Here is a 26,839-nt window from a genome sequence, read left to right on the forward strand (position 1 = left end):
GCAGTGGTCAAAAAAGACATGTTTGTGTATGAAAAAAGAAAAAACAAAAAGAAATCTTTTCATATTTCACTTTCGACTAGATTTTGTGTCTTTTTAAACTGGTTAAAATGACGACTTTTGCTAGGGAGGCAGGGACATCGCTTAGCTCCGCCCAGGACGCAGCATCATTTAGCAAAGCCTGACGTTACGCCTTTTTCCGAGCAAGCCGTGGATCTGCGTAAATATCTTGAGCTTCTTGGTCCATACAGACAGACTGAAAGAAGGACCGTGGCTACACAAGTAGCTGAGATACACCGCTTTGTACAGGCATATTTATTGGAAGGGCACAACAGAGAAGTTAAAAGGTAAGACGTCGATTCAACGGCTTGATTCAGTTAAGCGTGTTGCTTTGTACTGTAAGAGTTTCAAAGCTTTATTATGGCCCGGTTTTGCTCTATCATTACTATATTTTCGCGAAATGTTACTATAGGAAGGTAGAGAAAAACCAGACTTACACTAAACTAACGGGATACAGCGTATATAAAAATATCTTACCTTGCTTGTTTTCTTCTTGATGTTTTACGTAAGTTAGTTGCTTTACCGCCAAATTCTTAAAAATGTTAATACAAGTGCGTTCCACGATTAATACCATTTATTGACGTCACTCAGTAAACTCGTTGGCGATGACAGATAAAAGAAAGTGGAGGAGTTGGTCCTGGGTTTCTCTCTATCAGTTCATAGTGTTGATAAAGTAGGTGACTGTTAACTAATAGATGTGAGTTTGATGGACTCATCACTTATGAACACCACTTATCGTACATTCTTATCCAGACCGCTGTTAGTCACAGAATTATCTTTACACAAAATAGAGAAACTTATTGTGAGCTTAACCTTCACTAAAAACTTTTGCTGTATTTCAGCGTCTGTTGCGTTGGGTTGATCTCAGCTGCTTCAGAGTGCATACGCTCGAGAGTATAACATCAGCGTGTAAGTGTGTTAGTAGAGTGTGTTTCACTGCCTCTTAGTTTGCATGTTTTACAAGCTAGAGCCCAGGGTTTGTTTGTTTTTTTTTTTTTCAGTTTCCCAGGATTTTTTTTTCTGTGTGTTGTTGATGTATTGTGGGGGTGAAAAAGGATACAAATCAAGCTGCTCCAAATATTTATTTTTAATTATATGGTAATGTTAGTGTTAGGTTTAGACTTGTGTTATCATTACAAAGATTTTTAAGTGTCATCATTTAAGTCGACCACTTTAAGTTTGTCTGCAGAGTGTAGTTACACACTAGTTGCACAACACTAGACATGGCACTTCACCTTACCACATAGAGATATCAAAAGTTATTTCATATCTATATTTCAAATTCATATTGCCTGTGTCAGACAAGGTCAAGCATAAAAATATATTGTTTTTCACTAAAGCAATACTTTTAATTAAAAACATAATGCAATAAACAAAGGAGGTAATGTGAGTATCAAACATCAACATATTCACATACAAATTAGGTTTGTGACTTTGTGGCTTTTTTTTTTTTTTTTGCTTAATTTTTATAAAATAGTTAATGGCATGGTGAAAAAGTTATACAGTTAGACTTTGGATTGCGAGCATAATTCATTCTGGAAGTGTGCTTGCTTATTAAAGCTAATTACCCTATAAGAAATCATGTAAGCTCAAATTATTTGTTCCACCCTAAAAATATTCATATAAAAATAATAAATACAAAATCTAAAGTAACAATGAAACAAATTAACCTGCACTTAACCTGAAGTAAAACAAGAGGGGATAGAAGGAGGGAGGGGAGGATGACTTTTACACACACATTGCATTGTTTTACGAGAGGACTGACCGTGTAGCGCAGGCTTGGAGAACCCAAAAGCAGACACAACGGACAGGACTGAAAGGAGAAGCTTAAGCAGTAATTTAATAATCGGGGCACAGTCAGTGGTGGGCAGAAGCGGATTGGAAGTAGCTTTAAACAGAGGTCTTGGAGATCAGAGGTGCAGAGCGTTTACAGCGTCCAACGCACAGAGTTAGAGCGGCTGTGTGAAAAGATCAAAACTGTACCAAATGTGCAGAATCCAACGCGCAGGTTGAGAGCAGTTGTAGGCAGAAGCGGGGGTAATTAAAAAACCTGCAGTCGTAGTTGAAAATACAGAAACGAGAGATCAAAGCTGATAAATCAGTTCCAATCCATGAAGCAAAAACGTAACTGGGGGACAAAGGGTCGACAGTGTGGAAAGTAAATCAACGTGGCAAAAAGGCAACGAGAATACTTTATTGACTTACAATAATAACTTACAATAATTTGGCGACAGGTGAAAGTAGATGCCTGTCTTTTAAAGCTTGTAGATGAAAGGGAAATGAGTGACAGGTGCACAGGTGGGAAATTAACTTGGGGTTAAGTGAAAACCTGGAGTGGAATGAGGAAGGGGGATCGGTTCTTTGGGCTAGGGCGTGACACATTGTCATTAAACAGATTCATCTCCCGCACTGCTACTGCTTTTTTTTTTCATGAGGGCCGTTGTTGTAGTGCAGTTACTATAGAATAGTCACTACACTTAGACACAAAATAAAAAAATGCTTTACACGCACACACACACATGGTCATAATGTGTACACGCGCACACAGATGTTGACTGAAAAGTAAAGCAGGCGCATTGAGACCGAGCATGGGAGATGATTACCGAGATATATCTGGCTGGAGATATATCTGTCATAAGGGGCAATTACTTATAGGGTCAGGTTTATTTTGTGTGTTAGTTTTATTTATCAATTACTTATTTTAGATTATAGTGTTGTAGAAAGTTTAGTTTCTATGCTTTAAGGAGGTCATAGAGGCTCCTTCTTTCTTCTTTTGGTGCTATTACCGCTAAAAACCCATAAAAGCCGCACCCTTTAATGTTCCATGTGGCTAGATCAACCATGTTTTCAGAAAGAGAGTGGTTGGCTTATCCTCAGTTCAGTCAGGGTTTCTACCATCCTGAAAGGCCTAAGTTATTGTACCAGTCATGACTTGGTCCAATAAATTGACAAATTCACTGTGAACTCACAAAATGTCATAATAGCCTGCTGGCACAAGCTAAAAACCTTATCCTCAGCAACGAGTACTAGTCTGTGCTGTTTAGAATGGGGATGGGCAGAGACCTCTGCTAGTAGATTTGATTAACAAGTCCTGTGGCAACAATGATTTATTTTAAAGTTTAATGTGTTAAAGTTCTTTTCCCTTTCTTATTTAATGCCTGACAAGCACTGGTGCCTTTCCATCTATTTTTTTAAATTAATTTTCCATTCTATGTGCATGGGATGTTCTCCCTGCCAACTCGTTCTTAGATGATTAGTAATCCAATCTAATCCAGATTGAGAAGGCCATGAGAGAAGCTTGATTTTGTGTCTGCAGAACAATTTTTTTTTGTAGATTTTGCCACATGTTTTGAGTAATTATCCTGCTGAAAGACCCAATGACAAACCCTCTTCAGCTTTCTGACAGAGGCCTTCAGGTTTTGATATAAAATGTCCTGATATTTCAAAGAGTTTATGTTGCCATGTACCCTAACAAGGTTCCCAGGGCCTTTGGAAGAGAAACGGGCCCACAGTATCACAGATCCTCCACCATACCAACATACAGTGGGCATGAGGTGCTTTCTTCATACTCATATTTTGTTTTACACCAGTCCCAGACAGTGTTTGTTGCTAAAATGCTCTATCTCAGTCTCATCTGACCACAGCACATCTGACCACATACCACAGCTGAAGTCCCAGCAAACTCCAGACATTTATATTTGTGATTATAGGTGAGAAAAAGGTTTTTTCCTTGCATGTTTCCCAAACAGCTTATTGGCATGTAGATAGCGTCTGATGGTTGTTTTGGAGAGTTTAGGTACGTTAGGTACACTGCAGGTCTCGATGCCCAAAGGGGTTTTCCTTTTCCATGTCACCTGCGATGTTATAATTTCACACGCGCTTCCGCAGGAGAATAACATTACGTCATTAAACCACGAAGAAGTCGCAGTTTTAATGATGTACAGAACACAGTGCCTCAGAAAATCCTATCTCTCTGTCTACACGACAATCACATTAGCACATATGTGATTTATTTCCACATATGAAGGAGGCCTGAAACCGATTTTGAAATATCGGAATGCATGCGTTTTTTTGTTTTTTTTCCTGTTTACACGGACATATAACATATCCGTTTTGTGTCAAATATGAGCAAAAAAATCGGAATTGGGTCACATTTACCTGACAGTGTAAACGTAGCCTTTGTGACCCCAAGACGCCACTTTTTGATGCAGTTTTTTTGCTCTGACAGTGAGGGTTTGAGATTTTTTTTACTTCTCTTACCATCCTCCTCAATGTGTGGGGTGGAAAGTTAAACTTGGGACCTTGTCCAGTCATGTTTGTTACTGTTCCAGTTGTTTTAAACTTCTTAATGATTCCTCTGACTGTAGATATGGACGAGTTTAGGCAAGTGGCTATTTTCTTGTAGCCATTGCCTGACTTATGAAGGTTGACACACATCTGCCTTACTTAAATGGGGTGTTCCACTGTCTTTCCCATGTTAAAGAGTGGATAAGATAAATAGGCCACTGTGTCACATATTTACACCACAGGAAAACAATCAGTCATGAATTAATCGAAAGTTTCTAGACACTCTGATCAACTTTATGAACTACAGTAAAAATGACCAAAATGCTTCAATTACATTTATTTTATCGGAATTGTTAAGGTGCCAATAATTGTGGAACAGGTGATTTGATAAAAAAAAAAGTATTTTTTAGTCATGTATTTTTTTAATTCACTTGTGTTAAAGGTTAGATTTTTCTACAATTTTCAGTGTAAGATTATGCTTTTGCAATAAAATAATTATTTATTAGAAGCCCAGAAACACATTTAAACCAGGGGAGCCGATAATGATGACCACTGTGAGCATGAACTAAGCAAACACACAGGAAGCGTGCACAGGATGTGCATCCTCTTAAACAATATGTAACATAACATTTCCTTGTATTCAGTGGGTAATATTTATGGATATATTATGAAACAATAATATACCTATGGTCATAATCCACACAAAAATAAGTTACTTTTAATAATGTCTTAGTCTTCCGCCAATTTACAATAATATTCACAGATGACCTTTCCTTGTCAAGTTTTCAATGATGTGTCACATGATTATATTAGGCCAAAAATCTTGATAAAGGACCAATCTCGTTTAAACCATATCTCCTGGGAATTTCTCTAGACACAAAATAGAAAAAAAAAATCGGGTATGTTGTAACAATTTGTTTAATGACAGAGATCGTAGGAGAATTGCGTGGATGCTCTGACAGCAAGTGTATGAAGGGTTCATGTATAAGAGGCTCAAGCCACCAACCAGTTCTATATTTTTTTCTATTGTGTCAGGATTTCATACCGGTAGCAAAAATGTATAGGTAAATCAATCTGTGCAATCTGTATTTTTACATCTGTGCACTGTAAAAATATAATACAGTGGAAGCTTGGATTGTTAGTACCTTGGTATACGAGCAAAAGTTTTAAACAAATTTTTACTTAGTAAACGAGCAAGGTCTTGAAATATGAGCAGTATTGTGGGTAATCGTCTTCAATGCTTAGTCTCAGTGTGGGTGCATCGCCCGTATAGGCAACATCCGTGCGCTCGTGTGCTGTTTACTATAACACTGTGACCACGTGTGTGTGTGTGACCACAGGACAGTTTTATTGAAATAAACATTTTCTGATATACTTATAGCACTTTGTTGAAGCTTGTTTCTATTGTTCACCAGAATAATCATGTCCGCAGGTCTATGGGACCTTTAGAGGATTAGATGAGAATGTTTAGAAAACATAATCCAGACCAAAATATATATATTGTAAGAGCTAAATAATAACATCATTATCATTATTATTATTATTATTGTTATTATTAGGGCTGCAACAACTAAGCGATAAAATCGCTAATTATTGATAATGAAATTCGTTGTCAACGAATGCCGTTATCGATTAGTTGGGCTGCTCACGTCACTGAGGAGTGCGACCACAAGATGCACAAATATACAAAGATACACACAGATACACAGCTGCTCGCGCAATGGAGGTTACAGAAGCGTCTGCAGGAAAAAGTGTGCGCCCCAAATCCTCCAAGATATGGGAGCAATTTACATTAAATGCCTCTAAGAAGACGGTAACCTGCACGCTATGCAAGACCGAGCTTTCATGGCATGGTAGTACCACAGTCATGCACGAACCCTTAAAAAGAAAAGATGGTTTAGTAAAAACTGTATCTTTTCATTGTGTAAAAGTTGTATAGTTTAAGTGGTTTTGTTTAAACTGTTTGCTAACTTCGGGACAGTCACGCTAGATCTTTTCACGCGCTACCCGCTAGCATCACATTGCACAATCACCTCATGAGCAATAGTGATTAGTTAAATGGTGCTTCTTTAGATTAGCTTAATTTACACGGTGCAAATAACAGTAGAATATTACATGTAGTGATTGTTGTAGTTTTCAGCGAATGCAAATAACAGTATATTTGTGCTTTATGCTTTTCTACAGTTTTTATTATAGTCCACTACAAAGTTAATTTGTAACAAATGTAATTTACTGTGGTTTTACTTATGCATACATTATTTTATTATACAAAATTACAATTTTTTTTAGCTGTTTATATCTTAACAACTGAATGTCAGTGTATTTTAATATATATGACATATATAATGTTTAAAAAATACACTGACATATTCAGTTAAGATATAAACAGCTAAAATAATGTAATTTTGTATAATAAAATGAGATATTCCACTTGCCATCTGCAATTATTGTTAAAAACAAAACAAATGTTGATTTACATAAAATAAGGTTTAAATGTCAAAATTAAAGATCATTAAACTCTATATGTGGCTTTTGCATTTTTTTAATTTTACTTTTAAATAATACCCTAATTTATGGTTTTATATAGTTATAAGCAAAACAACAAATTAAAGAAGCGTTTAGTTTTATCCGATTAATTGAAGGGGAAAAAAATCGACCAACGAATCGATTATCAAAATAATCGTTAGTTGCAGCCCTAGTAATTATTATTATTGTTATTATTATTAACAGCACAAGATGTATAATGTGTTATATAATTTTTGTGATGTTTCAATATATACTATGAAAAATCCCATATGTTTTTAGATCAGTAATAAGAAACGTAATATTTATATACATTACATTTATATTATTTTTATTCAAAGTCAACCACAGTATTAAATCAAATAAAAAAAACAGGTCAAATAAAAAAAATTATCTGCAGCAGGAAACCTATGGGTATATCACAGGATGAGTGTCGACCATGAGGTCCTCTCCCTTCTCCTCCTTTTCCTCCTCCACCTCTTCCTCCCTGCTTTTCTCACCTTGAGTCACCGTTTGCAGAGTGTGATACAAAGATGTATGCTATATTTATTAATGTTTTACAAAATATAAATCATATACCAGTCACTCTCTCTTTAACAGACTACACAGACGCACCCTCCTTCTTCTCTGCTTTCCCTTTGTCCTCCACTCCCCTTATCTGTCTTTCTGAATATATCTCCTCATTTTATTTAGCGCTTCGATAAAATATATGTAGTCGTTAACACTAGTTTTTATTATGGCAATTTTATACTTTTGTCAAAAAACATTAACCATTGTGGCTCAGCACTAAAAACTACATTGCACTGGTGCAGACCTCAACTGATGTGTGTGTATGTATATAGATAGATGGATCTAAAAAAAAAAATGAAATATCATGAAATTCAATTTAAAGTAAGTTTGATGATTATATTTTACAGCTCATGAAACTCAGAATTCCAGTATCTCAAAATATTGGAAAGATCACTCACTCTCACTCACTCATCTTCTATACCGCTTTATCCTGTATTCAAGGTTGTGGGGACCTGGAGCCTATCCCAGGAGACTTGGGGCACAAGGCAGGGTCCACCCTGGACAGGGTTCCAATCCATCGCAGGGCACACATAAAACACACTCACACACCATCTCATCTGTTTTGTTGAGGTGGGTGTTTCTCATCTTCCTCTTGACCAGTTATTCCAGAGAGTTCAGCAGACAGAAGCATGAAATGCTTTTAAACATTTTTAGATGGCTGTGTTGACTTTGGCCTTGATATAACACTGTTAATTAGATAACATGACACCCAAAATCATCACAGAATATGGAAGCTTCACACTAGACTTCAAGCAATTTTGATTTTGTTCCTCTTCACTTTTCCTCCTGACTCTAAGACCTTAATTTCCAAAATTATATACAAAATTTGCTTTGAACTGAATAGAGAACAGGACCCCATTGTAGGATTTTACCCTTTTTTAAATTTTTGGCCAAAGGCTTATCATGCTGTAACCATGGCCCACTGGTTTGTGTTCACAGCATAAGCCCAATTAAATTGCACAATAGGCAGAGCGAGGAAGTATCTTGCTCCACTTACATCAAATATGTTTGCTCTACCCCTCCCCCTTTTTCTCCATCTCTCTCACAATGAACGTATCACAATGAACAGACCTAAGCGGAAAGGTGGTGTGGAAAAGATATGTGAGAAAAACAAACCTAGTTGTTAGGAGGCAGATTGTGCCAAATGTGCGAAGATATTTTTGCTGTAAGGGCTGCTGCAATAGTCTTTACCTGCTGAGGGTGTCAGCAGTTTTCTCCATTCATGTACTGAACTAGACACAGAGATACACATCTATCTACTGTATAGTAATATACTCAGTTTCAGAATGAAATATTCTAATATTTTGAGATACCTGATTGTTTTCTCCAGATATTCTGGTTTCCTTCACAGTTCAAAGACATGCAGATTAGGCTAATTCGCATTCCAAAATGCCCATAATGTGTGTGATATAAAAGAGTTGGGGTGTATATATATATATATATATATATATATATATATATATAAACCTGTATATCCATATCTATAACTTCATGACCACTCTTCTAATATTAAGGAGGTCCTACTTTTTTCACCAAAATGGGTCTAACCCCACTAGGCCTCTGATGGTGTGATATCTGGCACCAAGCCACCCGTAGTTGATCCAGCCACGCTAAATAAGCCAGCTTTTGCTCCTCACATGCATCAGTGAGTCATGACCATTCATTATCCTGTATTAGCTCAAAGGACAAAATGTAGAAACTCCCCATATTTAGTGATAGCTGGGCAATGACTTGACTTCTTAAACTTAAACCTTGCTAAAGCTACATTATCATTAGCTAAATTACTGACTTGGCTAGCTACTACAACTGCAAATTTCCATATAAAAACAGCAATAAATAAATTAGGCTATATATAACCAGGAGATGTATGTAAGAAGCGAACTTTAAAAACAAGGGATTTTGTTTTGTATCTGTAAGCATAGAATACTTTTGATGTTTAAAATTCGAAGTAAAAAAAAAGTATAACAGAAGAAAAAACAAAAGTTAACAAAAACAGGTTTTCACAGTGCTGTATATCTTTAAACTGGTTCTCTAGGTTACCAACTAAATATGTTATCAGTCAAACACTGTTGGGAGGGATTTGGGGAGTTAACTCAAATACGTAAGAAACAGATAAGTCTTTAGACATAATTCTGGATCAGCTACAGAGGATGAATGGTGCACAGAGGGAGACCTGCCAGATAAAAAAAGAGTCAGTTGCAGTAGTCCAATCTTGAAATAACAAGAGACTAAACAAGCACCTAAGTGTCCTGGAAGGAGAGAGGTAGAAGTGACAAAATTTAGCAATATGGGGGGGGGGGGAGTTGTCCAGGGTTATCCCCAGATTGTGGGCAGTTACTGAAGGTGTGATCTGAATCATGTCCTGGGAGATCATAAGATACTGACAGTGGGATGAATCACATGGGATGAACAGCAGTTTTGAAAGTACATTTTAGTTGATGAGCTGCCATCCAGGATGTGATATCTGCCAGACATGCTAAGATCCGAGTGGAAGCATGAGTGTCTTGGAAGGAAAGGAGGGAATGAGTTAATGGCCTTCTACATAAAAATAGCACAAAAAGCTATGTGAGGAAATGGCCTCACCATATAACAAATTTACTATAAAATCATACAAACAAAAAAAAATCCTTTTAACACTAAAAGCACAAGCGTCACAGGCGTGACACTAAAAGGGAAAACATAACAAAATGTTATATGTACAGTACAGATGAGTGGGATGGAGCGATGAGTAGGACATCTGCCATTATCTATCCATAGACTGTAAAAGACATCTTATAGACATGTATAGGTAGGCCATTCCCTTATGGCTTAGGGCAGCCTTCAATTATTGCACATCTGTAATCAATAAAATATTTACATTTGCATAGAAGATTAAACACTTATTGAGCCCCAGATGTACACTGCAGACACTGATTGATGCCATGCAAGAACTTTTCAGAAGCAAATAAGAGAGCAATTTCAGGGTATAGACCATTCTTTTTTTAATTATAAATGAAACCTATACAAAATATAACGTATTAAATTAATAACATATTAAATTGTAATAACTTGTTGATAAAACATAAATATAAATTCTTGCATTTATTAATTGTCTATTTCATGTTTACATTTTACTTAGGTCATATATATATATATATATATATATATATATATATATATACTCAGCAAAAAAAGAAACGTCCCTTTTTCAGGACTGTGTATTTCAACAATAATGTTGTAAAAATCCAAATAACTTTACAGATCTTCATTGTAAAGGGTTTAAACAATGTTTTCCATGCATGTTCAATTAACCATAATCAATTAATTAACATGCACCTGTGGAATGGTCGTTAAGACCTTAACAGCTTACAGAAAGTAGGCATTTAGGGTCACAGTTCTTAAAACGCAGGACACTAAAGAGACTTGTCTACCGACTGTGAAAAACACCCAAAGAAAGATGCCCAGGGTCCCTGCTCATCTGCGTGAACGTGCATTAGGCATGCTGCAGGGAGGCATGAGGACTGCTGATGTGGCTAGGGCAATAAATTGCCATGTCCGCACTGTGAGACGCCTAAGACAGCGCTACAGGGAGACAGGAAGGACAGCTGATCATCCTCGCAGTGGAAGACCATGTGTAACAACACCTGCACAGGATACATCCGAATATCACACCTGCGTGACAGGTACAGGATGGCCACAACAACTGCCCGAGTCACACCAGGAACACACAATCCCTCCATCAGTGCTCAGACTGTCCGCAATAGGCAGTCCATGAGGAGGAGATGCACTGCTGTACTTCAAGCAGCTGGTGGCCACACCAGATACTGACTGGTACTTTTGATTTTGAGCCTCCCTTCATTCAGGGACACATTGTGAAACATTTTTAGTTTATGTCTTATGGTGTGGACTCTTTTAGTGTTCATACAAATATTTACACATTAAGTTTACCGAAAGTAAAAACAGTTGAATGTCAGAGGACGTTTCTTTTTTTGCTGAGTATAGTAATATGAAATATGAGATATGGCAGACTTTGCCTTACAATTCTGTTTTTCTTTTTTTTTTTTTTCACTGACTTGGTGTAGCATTGCACGGAAGGGATATGCAAACGTATATAAAATGTTATTTACTTTGAATTTACCTATTTTAACATTTTTGCTAACCTAAACATTGGGTGATCCAAAACCATAAATAAAATGTACTAACTTGTTAACAAGAAAAAAAATCTAAGGAAATGAAAGCTGAAATTGTGATCCATCAGCTCATATTTATGTTTAAATCTCAAACCCACGTATCTTTATTTTATGGGAAAAAGCTAACAGAATTAGAAAGGAGAAAAGTCCAAAGATAATATTGGTTTCTAGGATGTATACACTGTTTTTGTGTACTAAATAATTCCATACTTATTGTGTTTCTTTTTTCTTTTTTATATGTATTTCAGTTCATTGAATATTCTTCGTTAAATCATGAATGCATTTGCAAGATTGTTGCTGCTACTGCTGCCTCTCTACTTTTGTACTTTAGCTGACACGGTAAGTACATGTGTAATCCTGTTCAGATTACTGCATCAGTATAGATTTTTAAGAAAAATAATGAGAAAGTAACCATGGTAGAACTTACTTGTTCTCAGGGACTCCTTCCCAGAGTGAGAAGAGGAACACGCAACTATAGAGGTGAATCACAGATTTTTCAACTTTTAATACTTTATACCTGGACATCTTTGCAAAACTTTATAGTTATAGTATATATTTATATTGCTTTCTACAGTAGCATTTTAATCTAATGAGATAATGGTTTTATATTGTGAATATTTTGTTTAAAGTGTTGGTAGGCCACCTGAAGTACATAGGTAGCCACTCAAAAAGGCCACTATCAACTGAGTGGCTTCAGTTCTTAGACAGATTCTAGGCAGTCATCATGCAGTTCCCAGCAGCCCCTCCTTCTCCTTTTGAAAGACAGGCGTTTCTAGATTTCACAGTAAACATGCCCATTAAAGCTTAAATCTTTATGGCATCACCATTAGATGGCGGTTTGTGTTCCAAAACACATTAACCCATAAAACATCGCTTCTCAAACATAATCTTCAGAGGTCCAAATCAGATTTCTATTTCAGCTCAAAGATCTCATTCCATGACAACGAAGAAGTGGTATGATTTAAATGGATTTCGAGTAGGGGTGTCAAAATTAATCGTTTCTACGATGCATCGCGATGCAGACGAGGACGATTCAGTATCGGTTCAGTAATAGACCATAACCGATTATAACGTACTGACGCTTTTCTGACGTCATTTGCCACATACGTGCTTTGTCGCAGTAAAATACAATGGCTGAGGGAGGCGGATCTCGAGTGCGAGTATTTAAAAATGCTCCAACTACTTTAGAGCCGACTTCTGGGCACATTTCGGCTTTTATAAACAACCTGGTAAGCACCACCTGGAGAAGACACAAGCTGTGTGTAAATCATGCCACGCACAAATAAAATATGCAGGAGGTAATACCACTAACTTGAGAAACCATGTTTTAGAGAAAATTGTGCCGGACCTTTACCAAGCTCATCGAGTTGCAATAACATGTGATTCTTGGACTTCGGTCACAACAGAGTCATATGTGACAATAACAGCACATTACAAATTCAAATTTTATTTGTCACATACACAGTCATACACAGTCATACACAGTACGAAATGTAGTGAAATGCCTAAATTATGCTTAGATTAGTGAGACCTGGGAGATATTGTTACATGTGCCGTTTATGAGTCACACATGGGTGTTCATCTGGCAGAGCTACTCTCTCAGGTTGTCGAGGAATGGCAGGTATCAGATAAAGATGTAGTGCTTATGACAGATAATGCGTCGAACATGATTGCTGCAGCTCAATTCGGAACGTTCCCTCACGTAAAATGCTTTGCGCATACAGTGAATCTGGCATCGCAGCGCCCGCTTAAAGTTCTATAAATTTTATATTTGTTTTTATTTTGTGTATTCAAACACTGTTGAAGTGCAAATTTAATGTGCTTTTGATCCTTTAAGCATGAAGAAAACAGAATTTCACCAGCTGCTCCAGGAAGACAAAGAGTGTAGTTGATGGTTGGTTTTTGTCTATGACTTGCGGGGCACTTGCTACATTCTGAAAAGTTGGATTTTTTTTTTACTTGATGCAGCGTGGACACACGGATTGCATGAGCATCGCAATAGTGCTGCACTCTGTTGTAAATGCGCTTTTTGCAGGTCTCCTTAAAATAACAGAATTAAGTGCACAAATGATTCACTATGTCACTAAGATAGTCAAGATGCCTTGCAGCCTAGTTTGAGAAATGCATGCTATCTGCATTTAATTAGCTGCCTAAACCTTGGCAAAAAATCTGTGGTCACTAGACGGAGACACCAACATTTTGCACGTTTGAATCATGACATCCTCACCACATAATGTACACTGAAGACACTAAAGTCAGCAGAGTCAGCAGCAGAATGTGAATGTCTGTTGGCCATTAGCTAACTTGCTAATATTAAATGGGCACTTGTTAGTCAACCCTAAATTATCTCTAGATAGACTACAATACCAACAATTTATTAATAACTACAATATGTTTTACTTTTAAAATGGGAAACATACACTTTATTACATTGTGTTGATGTATTCCTAATTTGAGGTGGGCTGGGTCCAGATTGACTTGCCGTGTAGTCTGGATCCAAATCGGAATACGGACTTTGAGAAACCCAGTATAAAATCAATGTGTGACATTTTAATGATGGTTTTGAAATAAAAGTAGGTTTGAATCAGGGTTGTCCATTAAGCACAACTCTATACATTATTGCAATCTGTCATTTTTATATCAATAAAAAAAACATGGACTACAGACCATGACCAACTAAGTAATAAAAATACGGGCTACCCCAAAGATACAACTGATTTGGTTGGGGAATGAAGAAAAAAAAAGATATTGATAAACATATAGGTGCATCTCCATAAATTAAAAATATCAAATTTAAGTTTTGTCACATACACAGTCATACACAGTACAATATGCAGTGAAATCCTTATATGACCGCCTGTGACCTTAAATATTTTAAAAACAATTAACAAAAAATAAGAAAGTGAAATGAAAAAGAAACATGAAATAAATAGCTTAACTATAAGAAAGTAGAACAAAATATAAAATTTTTAAAAAATATATAAGAAATATAAAGTAAATAAGCAATTATAAAAACCTATCTGTACAAGACAAACTGAATTTAATGCAAATAAAAGGTGGAAATGAATGAAAAATGTGTGATGTGTGAATATCATCAAAAAGTAAATTACTGATTTATTACAGTAATTTAATTCAGAAAGTTTAACTTGTATATAGATTTATTGGACAAATACTGATTTATTTTAAGTGTTTATTTCTTTTAATTTTTATGATTATGACTTACAGCTAATGAAATCCCGAAATTCAGAAAATTGAAATATTACTTAAAACCAATAATATCAAAATAGGCTGTAAGGAGCTGTTACCGACTTCTACCGAGATATCCAGAGGTCGTAACGAATTTGCATCGGTTTAGATTCGGTAGCAAATTCGGCTATCGAAAGAGTGGAATGGGGGTATAAATGAGATGTATGTATAAGGTATATTGCGTGATGCAACAGGGGTGTGTAACAAAGGGATAGACCATACAACATAGACATAGCAGACATTCAACCAGTTTACAAAGGAAATGAGTGCAAAGCAAAGACACATAGCAAAAAAGTATAGCATACAAAAATTGGTCTAAATGAAAAATAAAAAAAGCACACCTAATCGATTATCAGCATGGGTATGTAAGCCAGAATCGCTGATTCACCGTAGCCGCCCTGCTGCAATTAATTACCATACATAGTATTGTGGAATGTGCTAAGTTTGATTTACTTCTGTGGGTAGTGCTCATAGTCCACTAGTACACTAGTCAGGAATGTACTTGTATTATTTATCTGGAATAATAATCTTTAATAATGTGCTTAACTAAACTGCTTACAACTTTAAAAGTCTATGGAAAGTGGCTTTGCCAGACTAGCCGTTAGCGTGAGTTATAAAGCGTCTTCTGTTGAGTTCTTGCCTAAAGCACAAATGATAGGAGCTTTCCTCTCAGGCACTGGCACCAACCAATAATCAGATAAAACTCCCTGTAATGCAAACTTGGGCTGCCGTCTTGTCATTTTGAGGTCGAAGAGCACCAAGTTTTCTTTTGAGATGCACATGTATAGCTGGAGCACCATTTTATTAGGTCTTTGTTTAACCTACACTTATCAACAATGACCACGTTCATATTTTTGTAAATGCAGTCTCATTTTCCATCATTTGCTGGCAAAATTAGTTACAAAAATGTAAACATTGTAAAAAACTGATGCACTCAATGCACCTAGAGTTTTTTTAATCAACACATCCTTCCAGTGCCTTTTTGTGCAATTGTTGGAGGTTAATGTTCTTGTAAATAGATGGGGTAAAAATCTAACCAATTACTCTACCACTCAACTTTTAACTAGATATAATAAATAAGTAGCAATGCTGGTAAGCTGTCAGTGAATGTACTGTATATATCCATAAACAGCTGTCTTGTTTTTTAGCTTAGTGTAATGTAATTTTTTGCTATGTAAGTCATTGTCCTGTGTAATTCAGGACCAGGGTGTCTTTGAAACTATTTAGTATATGTGTGTGTTGTGTCTATTTTCTGTTTCAGACCGCTGTGTAGACGCAGACTCAGCTGCACTCAGAGAGAATGGAGACACTTGGCTACGATGGAGAGGTCAGAAAGTTGAGTTTTGCCACTGCGTCCCAAGAGCAAGAGCACGCTGTTACTACATACCTATCACTAGTAAGTAAAACACCCACCAACACACACAAAACACACTTCAATTTCCTCATATATACTTATGCATTACAAATTACTGACAATAATTTAAGCACATTGAGGTCCACTGAAAAAAATTATTAGCAATATTACTTTTATTTATGTTTAATACATGCAAATTTCAATATAGCTCCTGTACAGTAGCTGATGCTTTATTCGAATCAACTAACCATTAAGAAAGGAAACAACTGAGCAGTTATGGAATAAGGGCCTTGATCAAAATCACAACAGTGGCAGCCTGGTGGAAATAGAATTTGAACTCATGACTCTTCAAATCAAAGCCTTAACCACTGCCACATTTACCACATCTTAGATAGCTGACCTGTCGGATTAAATAGATTTTTCAACTTAATTTATATTTAGCTAGACAATTCTATTTGTTGAATCAATAGGGCAGTTTTTAATTCAAAATTAATTCACACTAATTTAGGTATTATTACAAACAATAATCAAAGAAATGTATACTTAAATTAGATTTTATTAAGTTTTAAAAACTTAAATATGGTATACCTTCTAAATATGTTATTGTACATTATGTAGTACTGAATGTCATAAGTATTCTAATATCCATTTACTACTGAAACTTGTGAATCTACTATTTCAGTAATTTTTGGGACTAAATTGGCTCACCTTTTAGTTTATGTAAGTATACTTTTTAAGTATCCTTTAGATGTAAGACTTGTCTTCAAGTTCACAACTAGCTTGAATACGTCACTCTGCCGTAAAGTATACTATAATTAAATTTACAGGTTCAAGGTATGTACAGTACTCCTAGCCCACTTTTTTTTTATAAAAATATACTTTAAAGTATACTGTCAGTGAAATATTATTTTAGGTAAATTTAATATCAAGTGCCAGTACAGTGGAACCTCGGATTACGAGCATAATTCGTTCCAGAAGCGGGCTCGTATTTCACAACACTCGTAACTCAAATCTAATTTCCCGTAAGAAATAATGGAAACTCAAATTATTTATTACACAGCCCAAAAAAATAAATACATAATAATTAACACAAAATATTATTTAAAAAAATATTTACCTGCACTTCACCTTTTAAAAAAAAAAAAGTGTTTCTAATTGTGCGCGCAGGCGCTGTGTATGTGTGTTAAGCTTAAGTAAGGAGCCCCTCCCCCTGTCCCCCTTCTCATCTTACACACCCTTCCTCCACTCTTTTCACACATCTGCATGCACACAACGAAAACACTGTTTTATCGGAAAAATAAACAAGAAATCTCTCTAATGACATTTGATTGAGCGACACACTAATGAAATCACTGCTGTAAAGTAAAAAAAAATAAATTAATCTGCACTTTACTTTTTGAAAAGAATCGCGACAGAGCAGTGTTTCTGTGTAGAGCAGAGAGAAAGAGTGCGTGTGTGTAAATGTGTGTGCGAAAGTAGGAGGGGTCTGTGTGTGGCGCGGTGTCCAATGACGCGCACACACACACACACACACACACACACACACACACACACACAAAAACCAACATTGAGCAGAGAGAGAAAATGGATTTTTAACCGCTCTACTGAGACTTGCTTTTGCTTTATTCATCACGCGCGCTGAACACACGCATACAGACACAAAATAAAAGATGTTTTACACACACACACATGGTCACAGTGTTCTAGTAAACAGTACACGCGTGCACGTGTGCTGATTATACCAGTAGGAGACGTGCACTAAGACCCAGCATGGGAGACGATTACCCACAATTCCGCAGCTCAAGAGAGAGAAAAACTGTTTGCTCAGTTGTGATCACGTGATGCTCGGCGTCAAAACAAGAAGCGCATGCGTGATACATGATACTCGCTACTTATAAACAAAGACTTGTTCATTTCCAAGTCAAAATTTATTAAAAATCTTTGCTCGTCTTGCAGAACGCTTGCGAACCGCGTTACTCGAAATCCCAGGTTTCACTGTATATTATTTTTAGTAAAGTATAGAATAATTTTGAAATATAACTTTAACTGTATTTTAAGTAAACTTGAAGTTAGACTTGTCCCATACGTAGCTATTGAGCTTGCAGGCCACAGAGCATTTCATTGGGATAGAAACAAAGATGGTAAATAACATAACAACTGGTAAAATAATTCAGTTTTTATGATTTGAAGTACATCACAGTTAAATACCATAACTGTGCTTCAACCCATCCTACCAACAACATCATCAAGTTTGCGTAGTCACACAAAAAGTAGTTGATCTTATCTCATAAGGCAAATGAAACAGCCAACAAGGACAAAGTCCAAAGACTGGCATCACGGTGTTCAACAAACGTCCTCATGAGAACCACAAAAACATAAAAGCTTGTTATAGACTTTTGTGTATTGCAGCCCTGATCCAAAATACATCAATGGACTCCATGGAAAGGGTCCCATCTTTCAGGTTCTTGGGTACACACTTTACTGATAATCTCTCCTGGACCACAAACACCATAGCATTAGTAAAGAATTCAAAACAGTGACTTAAAGATCACATTAGGAAAAACAACATATAGGAGAGGTGATGCTGACCACAGGTCTATGATGTGAACAGGTTAAACAGTTTATATGCAACATCTACAGTATTTGGGATATTTATTTATTGAATTTCCATATTGGCTATCGGGTTATATGTGTTTTTTGTAATTTCATTCTGCTCTGCATCCTAGAATGACAGTAAAGTAGAATATTAAATCTTGAGCTACTGTTGTTCTAATACAGGGCTCTAAAACAAAACAGAAACAAACAATGAAAAAAACAGTGCTGCTGAGCGACTAAGCATGTTTTCCAACCCATTGGCTGTTCCACTCCTGGATTATCCCCAATTTAAGCATTCCCTGGAGTTCATCTTCAACCAATTTTTTGTGTTCAGGCAATTGATATGCATGGCTACACACAACCACACCTTAGGTGGTAAATCTGTGGTGAATTGGCTCTACTTGTCCATCTTACATTATTGTGGACTTTTCTGACTGAGTGTTTGACCTCAGAGGGCACTTGCCAGTTGGGGAGTGTGTAGCGTCTAGATGTCCGGCCTGTATCGCGTCTCAAAATCAATCACAATTAACAAAAACAGTGTGTGGTTCAAATAAATGTGTGTGGTTCACTCTCATGACTCTCATGACTATTATCGGAAGATTAAGTAGAACAGAATGTTGGTTTTGTCAAGCCAGTATGTCAATATGGGGAACTTAGCCAGAGGTAGCTCAGTGGTTAAGGCAATAGACTACGGTTCGGAAGATTCCAGGTTTAAACCCCACAACCACCAAACTGCCAATGTTGGGCCCTTGAGCAAGGCCCTTAACCCTGAACTGCTCAGATGATTAATGAGATTTTAAAAAATGTAAGTCGCTCTGGATAAGTGCGTCTGCCAAATGCCTACATGTTATTACAACATAATAGAGAGCAATAAAGAGATTTGGACAATGTGAAGAGCCCTTACTGGGGGTTTCTCATCACAGGATTTTTTTCATCAACCATCTACACATTGTTTTTACAGTTATCTTGACAGTTTTACAGTTAAGTTACATGATAAACATGTTCTTTTACCATCAGAATAAGTAGTGCTCTTTCTCTCACTTTCTCTCTCATTCTCTATCTCTCTCTCTCTATTAGCTTGTTCTGTATCAAGATGCTACAATGGTGGCACATGTAAGGAGGCTGTATTCTCCAATGATTTCATATGCCTATGTCCTCCGGGTTTTACTGGACAACAGTGCGAGATCAGTTGAGTATAAAACTGACACAAGCATTACACATTTAAATTGAAGCAATAACATGTATGTACAGTATGTGGCATAAGACATGTCATAATGAACTACTTTTCCTTTTCTTAGATCTGAATGAGAAATGTGTAAGTGGGCAGGGGTCTGATTATCGTGGTACTTGGAGCATTTCTAGTTCTAATGCTGAGTGTATCAACTGGAACTCCACATTACTCAGAGGAAAAAAATTTACAGCCAGAAAACCAGGCACAAGAATCTTTGGACTGGGAAATCACAATTACTGCAGGTACTTGGACTGAATAAATAAATAAATTAATAAATATTGCTGTTTATTATTCTATTTTGAAATTCTGTCTTTTACAGAAATCCAGATGGGGACTCCAGACCATGGTGCTATGTTTATAAAAAGTCTCAAATTGTGTGGGAATTCTGTTCTATGCCAAACTGTACAAAAGGTGACACACACATGCACACAGAGACTGGTCCAAAGTAATAACAAGTCTACATATCTCAATTAGAAAAGTTTTTATAATGATTAGAGTGCTAGTTACAGCTGACGAGAAACAGCTTTTTACCTCCTATGGCTCCAGTACTTCACATTGTAATTTAAAGTTAAACTAAATCACAGTAATGATAGGTGTATGATAATTACTTTTGAACATGGGGGGGGGTGTCAAAATGAGTAATAGAACACATCAAGATCGATTTGCATGCATAACCTGAAAAACAGCTAAATGAATTTTAATAAGGTTTTCCCAGGTGTATTTGGCCAAGCTTGGTGTAACATATAAGCTTTGTTTCATCGCCAACGGGAAGAGAAGTTATGCTATCATATGAATTTAAATGAAAGACGCTCTTATATCATAAATCATTAGTTCATCTCAAAAATCAACAGATGGTGCTGTACATTTTTTAATATGCACTTATGAGTGTGCAGTTTAAATCTACTTAATAAACGTGATCTCACACCTTTGTACCGCACACTTCACATTTTAGGAACATGTAAAAATTTTAGTTCATTTCAAAGTTTAACAGATGGCGTGGTACATTTTTTTGAAACGCACTTATAAGCGTGCAATTAAATTCCACCCGAACAAAGTCGCAGGCACAACAAGTTCACACATCTAACTAAATATATGTAATAAATATATACATATTAAATTATATATAAAATGTTAAGCTTTAACATCATTAAGGATTGCTAGCTAAACATACTATAAATATGGTTGTGGAAATATCATCATTTCCTTATTTTTACAGTAAATATTATATAACAAGGCTATGGGCAGTGAATATGTCATATGGCACTGTCATAATAGAAAATATTTTTATGAATATGTCATATGCGTTATCGGGTTGATGTATTTGGTTATACTAGTTGAATAGAGTGGTCTTTGTCTAGGTTATACATACATAACATTTTGTTCTTTTGTTAGACCCTGAGCCAGAGTGTGTACAGAGATTAGGCCAGACCTATAGAGGAAAGAAATCCTTCAGTAAAAGCAACACTAAATGTCTGCAATGGGACTCGCCTGCAATCCAACAGAAGCCTTACACAGCCTGGAGGCGGAATGCTAGAGAGCTGGGTCTTGGCAGCCACAGCTACTGCAGGTAGATACACACATACACACACCAGGTTATATCTTAGACAAGTAATATCTGAAAGCACTGATTCAGAATAATGAGGAAGGTTTATTTGCTGTTATATAGTGGAAGTGGTTATATAGTCTGGGTTTGATATTATTGAATTTACAGCAGCAGACACCTTTTAAGGCCAAACACTAACTATGGCAAGGTCTTCATCTAGGTCTGTGTGTATGGGGGCTAAGGGTGCTCTCTGTGGAATTCCAAAATATAAGAGCCAATATGTTTCTAGCAGGGACCCATGAACGCTACCCTACTGCTTAAAGTAGAAACTTGGATGCAGGTGTGCCCTCAATCTCTAAAGGGGGAATTGGTCTAGATTTAGGTACCTGCTGAGATGGAGAAGACATAAAAGGTTTTGAAGAGATGTTGAAATTGGTGAAAGGCCATACATCTAAATAACTCCTTAAATAAGATGTTTGCTGTTTTCATGACTGTAGGGATCTTCAGTATGAAAATTAAGTGACAGGCTTTAAAAAAATGTTCTGTGGTGAGAATTATCCATCCTGTGGTGGAAAGTGCATTGATATAAATTAAATTAATCTAGGGTGTTGACTGCTGGGGGATTATGAGAGAAATAAAATGCACATTTAGCTAATTTTATCCACAAAATTTCATGTTGCTCCTCAGACTATGATGGTTGGGAAATCAGGAGATTTTGATCCCAATTAGATTGATGGCTAAACCTCCTGGTGTTCTTGGAGTCTGGTATGAAGTTGCAAATTGCTCTGAAATAACCCTTACTACCACAGTACGGTAACAGGTCAAATTGGCTGTGGCATACATTTTTCTGAGGTGGTGAGGAGCACCCACTTTAACAGTTTCCATGTGCTGTGTGTTTGTGGTGATGGGCAATGAGTGAAGGGTATGGCTGGTCCAAGGATGGTATGACCTGTGCAGATTGGTGTGGATAGCCATTTGAATGAATTGGTTAAGAGGAAATGCAATATTTAAGCATTGCAGTCCCCATTATTGTGATTTAGAATTCTCATTCAAAGGCTGTATAATGATGGCTTAGCATTGTGGAGTTGAAGGTGGGTGCTCTTCCAGTGAGAACCTGATTGACCTGCCATAGAAGAGCTCCGCCAGAGGATTTTTACATGCAGTATAGTGCCAGTTTAAAAAAAAAAAAAAAGTCAAAATTAAGATATTTTTTTTTTAAATGTACATTACATGTAACTTTCATTTTAATATTATTAAATAAGATTAATACAGTGTCTTGTATGATCCTTTAATCCTCTGAGGTCCGCGCACGCATATATGCGTTTTAAAGGTCCCACACATCCCATTTTTCATTAAATGTTAATATGATCTTTAGGGTCCTAATGAAAAGTTTGTATTATACGTTAATTAAAAAATTCAAAAGGATTGTGTAAAAAAAAAACACTACTTTTACCTGGTAAAAACTAGCTCTGTTCTCAGCAACCTGTTTCAGTACATGCTAATTTAAATGCTCATGACCTCTGCTGAGCCCGCCCCCCTCAGTTCTGTGGGGCGTGTCTTCACAACACACGTGGGGTATAGCCACTGAAGTGTTTTTCAGTGCGGGCAATGCTTTGGACTGCATTACCCACAAAACATTGCCCACAATGCAGTGCTTTGTGGGTAATGCAGTCCAAACTGGAAAACGCTGGAAAATATAGCCTGAGCCTGTTTTCTTCAGTCGTTTTTGGTTTGATTTAAGTACGGAACCTACGCGGAAGTTTGTAATATCGCCTGACAACGCAGAAATTAAAAGAATGGACATGCATCGACTCGATTTGTCTTTCTCATCACTGCATGGGCATGAATTAACGGGCTGTTACGCTGCCGCGAGCAACAACAACATAAAGCGGAGAAGCTTACTGAGAGAGATATGGACGCGATGTGTTTACTGATGTGTTTACATGACTTCTTAATCTTCGACAGACATCGTTAAAAAACCATCTAACGTAACAAAGGTAAGCATAATATAGTTTTCCGACTACGTACACAGTTTGCAACTAGACAGTCACCTTAATGCATTGTTTATTATAAACGGGCGATTAGGAATTATATAGAGACGGATGTACATAGAGAAGAAGCCATAACCATGTTCTATGAGAGTATAAGTTAACTTACACTCCGCATTCATCGTGATTATTAGAAAAGGTGATCTGCAAAGAGTCATAGTAAAATAAATTACTCACTGAGCCTGGTAAAGATGAAGCAGGAACACGAAGCGTTAGTACAGATCCATTTTTAGGAGCAGCTTCCTAGTAAAAACCTGCTTTATATTGGCCCGCGTTTATAAACCAGTCTGGTGAAAAATGATTATCGCAAACATGAACGCATTTAGGTAAATCGGCGGGGACGTTAGCTTTAAAAACTAACCCTAGGTAGTGAATGACGACTGCTGTGTTCGCTATTACACCCAACAACTGTACACAACACTCGCTTAGGCGCCATTTTGCTCCAGCGGCGAAAAACAATGGCCGACAGCTTCTTCTCACTCTGGGCGGGTCTTTGCTAAAACACCAGTGTCAATCAACTAGTGTAGGAGCGGCCTCTTGTGGTGTGGCGTCACATCGACAGGCATTTGCGATTGGCCTGATTTCAGAAGGGGCATGTTACTGTAATAAATGAAAAGAAAACCACTGGGCCGCTCTTTATCATCGTAGAGTGGTTGTGTACGCACTCTCCTAACACACAGTTCAGTCCAAACAGCTTAAAAAAGTGCATGTAGGCCTGTTTGACCCCTTTAAGGCGTCTTCCCCTGATGACGCCAATAAGAACTTAAATTACACTTTCAGTTTTAATCTTACGGACAATATCTATATATTAATCAAATCTGTAAAGTGTCTACTTTTTTTTGTATGCACACATGTTAAAAATAAAACTTTCTGCATTAATTAAAAAAATGAAAACAAACAGGGTGCGCTGTCTGTCGCTTTGGTCTGCATGAACTGCAGGGAGAAACACGTCATTAAAATGAACTGAAACTTAGCAAATACTCCACAGAGAGACACAAAATACATATCTATAGAAAGCTTGAATTGTCTACTTTTACATTTACCAATTCAACTCGAAAACAAATAATCTGTTTTATGTAATCCGTATAAAAGTAAGGAGTGGTACAGATTCTCCTGTATCGGTTCATTACAGCTAATATGATCCCGCCTCCCTGTGCGCGCACTGTTCATATGGAAATGAGCCTTTCATGAACAGCGAGCGCACAGGGAGGCTGGATCACATCAGCTGTAATGAGAAAAAAACTGCATTAAAACAGATTATTTGTATTTGCTGAGTTTCAGTTTTGCACTGTTCTTACACACAAAGTCAACTTTAATTGTTTAGGCCTAATAAACTGTTTAACTGAACTCACAAGTAAATCTTAAGTTTTTTTGTGTGTGTCAAAAACATTCTCAAATACCCTAAACACTGAAAATATATACCTTATTTTGTCCTCAGATTCTTCCTTGTAACTCTCCTCTCTGTCACATACCTGTCTGATGGCTCATTATGCAGCTCACTATGCAGGCCTTTGTCTACTCAGGTGTGAATCACTGCATTAGTAATGATATTTCACGCCTTCTCGCATAGACCCTTTACACTCAAAAAGTGACTTAAAAATGATAATCACTATATTGTTTTCTGTGAGCAAGTAAACAAGATCATTTTCACATCATTTTGAAGAAAAAACACAAGTCCACCAGCCCAGTTCTCAAAAAGTCTTGTGAACAAATGTTCTGTATGAGTTTCATGGCCTTATTTAAGCTACTTTTATTTTCACAAAACTTACTAACCACGCATAATATTTTTTTCCTAAAAAATGCAAACACATACATTAATTTTGGTCACGTATTAATGGTGAACAGTTTGTGCTGATTACAAGAAAAATAAAGGTTGGTCGATAATATTATAAGTAGCTGAAAAAGCACAAATATCAGAGCATGTCCAAACATCTCAAGGGCCCCAAAATCACCTCGGACCCCAGAGGGTTAAGGTCAGTTTATTTAATTGGTTTATTCAGGCATTAAAACAAGTTCACTTTGCTTATTTAGTTTGTTGATGCATAAAAATCACATACTGATGATGATTTTTCTTATAGTAAAAATTTGTTCTAAAGCACCTGGAAACTTTATGTTAAAAGTTGAAGCTGCTCAGGTTTACAAGCGACAATTTGCAGACAAACAGTGCCATTTCTTATGCTAAGAGTGGGCATTTTTCCCACTTAGTTTAAATGTATTTTGTCTCAGAACTTCTTAAACATAAATGTACATTGCTTGTAACTTATAGGCAAATAAAAAAAAAAGTAATTTGCTTATCTCCAATGGTACTAGACCTCGACATTGAATGGAAATCAGATTCGGATCTTTGAATCTATATTTTTGCTTATTAAATTTTAAAAAAGTTATAACACTTTAAGAAAATGTAATAATCTAGTAATAATCTTGTGCGGCTTCAAAAGGGGAGGTCTTATGGGGTGTTCCCAGTATGTAGTACTTAGTACCTACCAAAAGTTTTCCAAGGAAGGATAACTAATGAACCAGCTACAGGGTCATGGGCACCCAATGCTCTATTAGTATCCAATAGAAGAGCTACAATTTGTAGCACAAATGGCACAAAAGAGCTAATGCTGGCTACGATAGAAAGGTATAATACACACAGTGCATTACAGGTTTCTTTACATGGGGCTACATAGTTGCAGACGGGTGCCCATGCTGATTGACAAAAGTGCTTACAATGGACGTTTTAGCCTTAAAACTGGACCATAAAGCAATGAAAGACCAGTATTCCAATATTTAAATTGTAAACTGGCATATAGAAGTGAGCGATTTTATTTCTTAGTTACCTTCCAAGTGATGTTTTTAGACTGATTAAAAAGACCTGTGGTTCTTCACTGTATTGGAATTTGGGGAGGACTATTTCCACTAAAACACATTAGTAAGCAGCCAGCTGTTTTCAGACTTTTCAGACTACACATAGTCTACTCCATTCAAAGCTGGAGAAAATGACATTTTAGTGGAGGATTTACTGTTGCACTGTTGTGTCTCAAAATACACCATGGCTTACAAACAGGGCCAGTATGAAAATATCTCCTTCCTAGTCACTGTCATAAGCAAGTTCTCTGTCATCTGGAGAATTTTGTGGGAGCAAACTCATGACCCCAAAAGCGTGGAGGGACAGAGAGATTGTATGCTGCTCAAGATACTGCCACTCACACTGTTTCTGCATGCCACTTGTCA

The 26,839-nt window shown here is 36.7% G+C and overlaps 1 protein-coding gene across 3 annotated transcripts in view; it reads left to right on the forward strand.

The window, feature by feature from the left end:
- Nucleotides 1-193: 193 nt before the first annotated feature.
- Nucleotides 194-26,839, forward strand: part of plat (plasminogen activator, tissue) — a 40,311-nt gene continuing 13,665 nt past the window's right edge. Inside the window, exons 1-9 of one of the 3 annotated variants that reach the window (XM_053503972.1) lie at nt 196-344; nt 7,879-8,007; nt 11,855-11,945; nt 12,044-12,086; nt 16,114-16,248; nt 19,879-19,989; nt 20,100-20,274; nt 20,352-20,443; nt 21,425-21,599. In XM_053503972.1, coding sequence (XP_053359947.1) covers nt 11,880-11,945; nt 12,044-12,086; nt 16,114-16,248; nt 19,879-19,989; nt 20,100-20,274; nt 20,352-20,443; nt 21,425-21,599 — 797 coding nt within the window. In that variant the 5' untranslated portion in view covers nt 196-344; nt 7,879-8,007; nt 11,855-11,879. Of the gene's footprint in view, nt 345-899; nt 967-7,878; nt 8,008-11,854; nt 11,946-12,043; nt 12,087-16,113; nt 16,249-19,878; nt 19,990-20,099; nt 20,275-20,351; nt 20,444-21,424; nt 21,600-26,839 lie in introns of all 3 variants that reach the window. The other 2 variants (XM_053503973.1, XM_053503971.1) reach the window with 2 other exon arrangements.

Source organism: Clarias gariepinus, chromosome 9 (genome assembly GCF_024256425.1).
Source record: "Clarias gariepinus isolate MV-2021 ecotype Netherlands chromosome 9, CGAR_prim_01v2, whole genome shotgun sequence".
NCBI lineage: Eukaryota > Metazoa > Chordata > Actinopteri > Siluriformes > Clariidae > Clarias > Clarias gariepinus.